Source organism: Kryptolebias marmoratus, linkage group LG1, assembly GCF_001649575.2.
Source record: "Kryptolebias marmoratus isolate JLee-2015 linkage group LG1, ASM164957v2, whole genome shotgun sequence".
Taxonomy (NCBI): domain Eukaryota; kingdom Metazoa; phylum Chordata; class Actinopteri; order Cyprinodontiformes; family Rivulidae; genus Kryptolebias; species Kryptolebias marmoratus.
Genome location: NC_051430.1, coordinates 32877335 through 32883841, shown reverse-complemented (window position 1 = coordinate 32883841; position 6507 = coordinate 32877335). Strand labels below are relative to the sequence as shown.

At 38.2% G+C, this 6507-nt stretch overlaps 1 protein-coding gene across 1 annotated transcript in view; it reads left to right on the top strand.

Annotated features, from left to right (window-relative positions):
• Nucleotides 1-452: 452 nt before the first annotated feature.
• The window catches only part of LOC108241856 (protein PRY1), an 11253-nt gene continuing 5198 nt past the window's right edge, over nt 453-6507 (top strand). The window contains exons 1-6 of the mRNA XM_025008053.2: nt 453-590; nt 3260-3397; nt 3515-3595; nt 4266-4358; nt 5112-5185; nt 5593-5877. Of these exons, the coding sequence (XP_024863821.1) occupies nt 3309-3397; nt 3515-3595; nt 4266-4358; nt 5112-5185; nt 5593-5877 (622 nt within the window). The 5' untranslated portion in view covers nt 453-590; nt 3260-3308. The remainder of the gene's footprint in view (nt 591-3259; nt 3398-3514; nt 3596-4265; nt 4359-5111; nt 5186-5592; nt 5878-6507) is intronic.

Below are 6507 nucleotides of genomic sequence, written 5' to 3'. Positions count from 1 at the left end.
AATAATTGTTGGATAAATATCTAGAATTGATTAACTTTTAGAATCAATCCAATTAAAAATGATCTCCACAGACAATCATCCTAACACAAAGATAGTTAGATTGCTCTGACAGATCGTTCCGGTAAATGCTTCGCCTTCCATTGAAGGAAGGTTGTCCTCCCTCTCTGCTCGTCATTGCTTCTGGTCAGGTCGCACTCTGGCTGACTGGCAGAGAGAGGTGGAGGTAGAAGGCAGGCTCACGTGTTAGAATATTGGAGTAGTTGCTTCTGAAAATGGACAAAACATCAAATCAACACATGGATGTTTGGAACCCAAAGACAAACAGATCTGGGTGTTTTTGTTATCGGAAATCAGGAGGATCTTAGCTTTTCTCAGGGTGTCAGAGTAGCATGAGGAAGCTGCTACAGGTTAATTATTTATCAATTTAAAGCCACAGAAAGGTGACCTTTGACCTGTGAGATGAACAGTTGGCAAGACTTGTGTGGTTTAGAAAGTGATGGCCACCAGTAGACTCAGAGAAGAAGCAAGGGGAGTTTCTCTTCTTCTACACGGACCTGGTCCAGTCAGTAAAGACCTTCATGGGAAGCTGAGTAAGTTTAACTTTGATTATCACACACACACAGACACATAACCTCCCTGTGTGTGTGTGTTTCTTAGCAAGATGTTTTAAAAACCATTGAACAGATTTGAATGAAGCTCTCTAAAAGTAATCATTGGAAAGGCCTCTACTTCTGACGGAAAAAATCTGAATAACTTTAACGTTAACCCAATTCAACATGGCCAGTTTTGCAGATATTGAGCAAAATGTTGGTGTGTTTAGTATCAGATAGTCATCCTCAACACATGCTCTGAGCACTAACACTCGCAAGATTTCACAATACTTCGCGCAATAGTGCATTATGTCATTTACAAGGTTTGACCAAAACAGCTGTAACTAAGAAAAAATTCAAAAAATTTTCAAATTCTGGCATGAAAGATGGCGGGTGATTTGCATTTTTTGAAGGAATGCTAAGCTTTTAAAAAAGTTAGTTTTCAGAGGGACATTCTCAGGTGTTGAGAATGCATTACTGTCTTTGGGATAATCAACCTGGTTTGTATATATAAATGTATTTTAAAAATTGTAACTAAAAGCTAAAACTGGCAAAACAAAGGCATAAAACATAAAACATAAGATAAAACTAGAACAAAAATGATGTAGATTTCAGAGAACGATGTTTATAAAGGAACTGAAGAGATTGCAAAGGGGATATTTTTTTGTAAATAAAGTGAAATTATTCATAACGTATAAAATTTACAAATACAAAAAGTCATAGCACACAATTCTTGATCAAGCTGAATGTTTTGATATATGAATGAGCAAAATAAAGCGTATGGAAGTAGTTTCATTGCAAAAAAAAAAAAAAAAGTATGGCAGAAACTGTAAATAAGTAAAATACTGGCTCAACATTTACACAATAATAATAACAATAATAATTTCAGAGAAAATCTCAAAGTTTTAATTACTTGCTTAGTACTTCCCTGTTTTTTCCTGAGACTAAGACATTTAAAACAAAAGACCTGATATTAGATATTGATGTCTATACTACACTGGACTCAAGTTTCATACTCAGCTGTGTTTAGACCCCTAATTGGTCAAAGTGTGACAGTGCTGAGTCATCACTCAGAGGGATTTCTATGAATAATATTTAACAAAGTGTAACAACACTTCCTGCTGGTTCCCGTCAGTGATGTCTGTTTGGCTGGGGGCAGGAGGGGAGGATGGTGAGCTTGTTCCTGAACTGAACCTGTTGAAGAAAGTGTTCAGCTCATTTGCTCTGTCCAGACTTCCATCTATCCGATCTTCCTTCTGCTTGAAGCCTGTGATCTTCTTCATCCCTGACCACACATCTCTGATGTTATTCCTTTGCAGTTTACTCTCCAGCTTCTTCCTGTACACCTCCTTGCTGTCTCTGATCTTGACTTTGAGCTGCTTCTGTATACTCCTCAATAACTCCCTGTCTCGCTCCCTAAAGGCTCTTTTTTTCTTGTTTAACAGTTGCTTTAGCTCACTGGTGATCCAGGGTTTGTTATTAGGGAAGCATCTCACTGTTCTGGTGGGGATGGTGTTATCCACACAGAAGTTTATATAGTCGGGCACACACTCAGTCATGGCATTGATGTCCTCTCCATGTGGCTTGCAAAGAGAAATCCAATCAGTAGCATCAAAACAACCCTGTAGGGCTTCTTCAGCTTCCTGTGTCCACTTTCTCAGTCCTTTTTGTAACAGGTAGTCTCTGGACAAGGGGTTTATATGGTGAGCAGAGAAAAACAAGGTTGGGATCTGATTTACCCAGAAGAGGTTTATCAAATTCAAAATTACTTTATTTTTTTCCAAAAATGGTACAATTTCTTAGTTTTACCATTTGTTTACTATATTACATTGTGAAAAAAAAATGGGTTTATGAGATTTGCCAATCATTGCATCCTATATTCTGCATCTATATATTCAATTTACACAACACCCCAGGCTTTTTGGATTAGGAGTTGTATTATGCAGCATTTTATGCACTTGAACACCTTAGCAGCATGTAAACTCAGAGGTTTACCAGTACTGGAACCAATATAGGTTTTGAGCTCAGCATTAAATGTGTGATGGACATCTCACTGATTTCATTTTCCAAACATGACAAATCACCTCAGTTTAGCGACCCTTTTTGTGGTTAACTAATTTTTTTAACTGAATGCAAAGTTGCTTTATGCAATCGTCAATCTTTTCCTCAGTAATAAATCTGTTTATTGTTATTTAGACTTTTAAATCCCGCGGCCAGATGGTTGCATGTGTTGTATGTCAACCCTACATTGCAACCTTGAGCCACAAAGCTGTCTTATTTTTGAACAAGTTGACTGTTATAGCTTTGTTACTGCTTCATTTGACATGATAAAGGTGCATCAGTGGCAGGTTGGATTCATTGCCACTTCGGTCCATTCAGGAATCTGAGACAGCCAGAAGTTGTCTCAGTCCCAGTTTAAAGTGTTCTGTGAAACTGTCCTGTGTGTTTGGATGTTCTGCAGCTCCATAACTCTATCTAGTGGACTGATAGTATTAGTACGGCTGCTTCCTGTGCCTCACTCTGCTGTCTGATCACATTCAACTGAGACTCAGATTAAACAGAGACGAAGAGCCAATCAGAGGAGGAGCAGCTGATCTTTTTACAGCACAAATGATGGAAAGGATGATTAGAGTTGATGTGCAGATGAATGATTTGTGTTTCCTCTGCAGGTGAAGGTAGAAAGTGTGTGTGAGCTGATGTGGATGTGAATTCAGCAGCATGGCTCAGTGTGAGGACAGAGAGGAGGGAGTCCCTCCCTCTAAAACCACTCTGTGTGGGGAACATGAGAGCCAGAGCAAAGATCAGAGGTGAGATGACCATCTCTAAGTGTCCATGACTCTTCTCCATGTCAGAGCTCAGCTCTCACATCAACACACTGCCTTTATTCACAGGAAGATATTTTGGTGTATGTGTGTTTGTTACAGATCAAACCAGCAGGACTCACCACAATCTGATGGACCCTGCAATCCTTTCTCAAGATGTTTCCACTGGTGTTGCACTCACTGGTAAATATTATGGTATCAGTGCATAATATTGCCTGATACGTGTTTGAGTACATACTCGGTAACCATTACCTTACCTGGTACCTACAAGGACTGGGCTTTATTATGAAATGTCTTGTTACCCTGTACATAACGGGTAAATACCTGGTACTTACCTCAAACTTTGTATGCACATCATATTTAACTGGTTAGTATTGGGTAAAAAGCAGGTATGCACCACGTTCTTAAACCTGTACAAACCAGGTTGTATTATTATTGTATTACTTTCGATATTATTTAAGATTTTTTGCATCGTTAGAACTGTGAGACTTAATTTTATGTCTTTGTACAGTACGTGGTTCATTAGCATTCAGGTAATTGGTGTTTATAATGACTTTAATCTTAGCTAACTTAGTAAAGAATGCCAACAACGCATACAAGCTCATTGATCAGAGTCACTGATACTATGGTTTCTATACAGAAATTAAAATTTATGATTCATACAGTATCTGTAAATAAGAAAGAACTTTGCACATCATCAGCCTCTACAGTTGAGAAATAGGATACAAATTTCTTGAAAATACAGACCTTTGACTCCAAGTCACAAAAATATATAGTATATATACTTTTGTTTTATATTTATATATATATATATCCCCTACCAAATCCTGATGTTGTCTTCTTTATTCTCTAGTATCACTCAGAAACCTTCAAATCCAGAGCCAAAACCCAAACCTGTTTCTGGATCTGAACATGTCTCCAAACCGTCGGCCTCTGCTAACCAGAAGTAAGCTGTGACTAGTCGTTCTTCAGCACTGAGAACTTTCATCTTCAGACACACACATTCTCAATTTAAAAATACAGACTTAGAAAGTCTATCCAACCATCCATCCAACTTCTTTAACCCCTCCACTACAAACCACTAATAATCAGATTTAAGACCAGTTACTACAACTGTCTAAGTCTAGAATGAAGGTGTAAGATCAATACTTCAGGACTGTTTTGACTGCCCAAACTGAGATGTCCTAAAATAAGGTGTGGCTCTAAGTACACATCTGCTGTCTTGGATGGATAGATTTAGGAATGAGGTCCTCACAGATCCAGCACAGGTTGAAGGACTGGGAGATAAAGTTGGAGAGGTAAGACTGAGGTGGTTTGGACATATGCAGAGGAGGGACAGTGGGTATATTGGTAGAAGGATGTTAGAGATGCAGCTGCCAGGAAAAAGACGAGGATATATGGATGCAGTTAGAGAGGACATGGACGTAGTTGAAGTGAGGACAGAGGATGCAGAAGACAGAGTTAAATGGAGGAGGATGAGTCTCTGTGAGGGAACAGCCCAAAAAAAAGACTTCATACCCAATAGTAAAAACATGAAAGGTCCTTACAGCATCAATAGGACCAATGATGGAATCAAAACAAAAACAACCAGCAGATAAACACAGAGAGAAACTAAACAGAACTAACTGTTTAAAACTGTTGTATCTTAAATTATTCATAAGAAATGGATGTGATGCACTGTCCCTTATTTATGTTTTAGAAAGAAAAATGAGACCAGTGAGACCACAAAACCTTCAGAACAATCAGGAACTACAAAATCCGAACCATCAGCAGGTTGGAGTTCAGTACTTTATTAAAGTTTTGATACATGTTTAGATATTGTGAATTGGAAAATATGATTAGAAACAGTAAAAATAGAGAAAACAAACTATAAACTGGGTTTGGTTTTTGAGTACAGTTTTGAAACTACATTTATTGTAACTCTTAACAACTTTAGGGACTGACATACAGTAGCGTTTTAAAAATTGGAACTTTTGGTTAGATTTTTCAGTTTGACACTCAGAAATTTGAAAGAACAAATTATTTATCCTGTATTTCAAGTGTTTCGTCACTCATTGTTTATTGTAAGATTAGAATTAATAAAAGAAAATAAAGTATTCACATTATAAATATTAAACTGTGGGCCAGTAAATTTGGTAACTTTTACTTAAAATGTCTCTCTTCTTTTTTTTTTTTTGCAGAAAGTGAGATTGAAAGGATTCAAACTGACTTTGTGGAAAGGGTCTCCAAAGTGATCCTTAAACAGCTCCTTGATGCCCTTAAAAAAGATGGTGTCTTCAATAACTTGGAGAAAGAAGCTATACTCGAGGAGAACAAAACCAGAGCAGATACAGCTCGAGGTCTCATCGATTCTGTGAAGAATAAAGGAGAGAAAGCCTGCAAGAAGATGATAGAACACCTTCTAATTAAAGATCCTGCACTTTCCTCTCATCTGGGTTTGTCCTTTGGTCCATCTGCTGTGATCGGTAATGTTTTTTTTCTTTAAATCAGTTTACTTAAGGTGTCAAAGTATTTTAACAGTTTCAAAAAAGTTGAGGCCCTGTGTGAAAACTGAAAATAAAAACAGGATGCAATGATTTTAAAGTCTCATAAACTAATGTTTTAATCACAATGAAACTTAACTGATCAAATTTTGAAACTTAGAAATTATACCGCTCTTGGAAAAAAATAAGGTATTTGTAAATTCTTTGACAGCAAAACATCTTAGACAAGTTGGGACAGGGCCATGTTTTCCACTGTGAAGCATCCCTTCTTCTTTTAATATCAGTCTGTAAATGTCTAGGAACTGAGGAGACCAGATGCTAAGGTTTTTGGAGGGGAATGTTGACCCATTCTTCAGGAAAAAACCCAGAACGCAGACTCATTTTTCAAAATAAACAAAAAAATAAACAAAGGCTGACATGGCAGCAAAACCATCCATCTATCCATCCATCCATCCATTTCCTCTTATCCGGGGTCGGGTCGCGGGGGCAGCAGCCTAAGCAGGGAGACCCAGACTTCCCTCTCCCCAGCCACTTGGGCCAGCTCCTCCGGGGGAATCCCAAGGCGTTCCCAGTCCCTCCAGCGTGTCCTGGGTCTTCCTCTGGGCCTCCTCC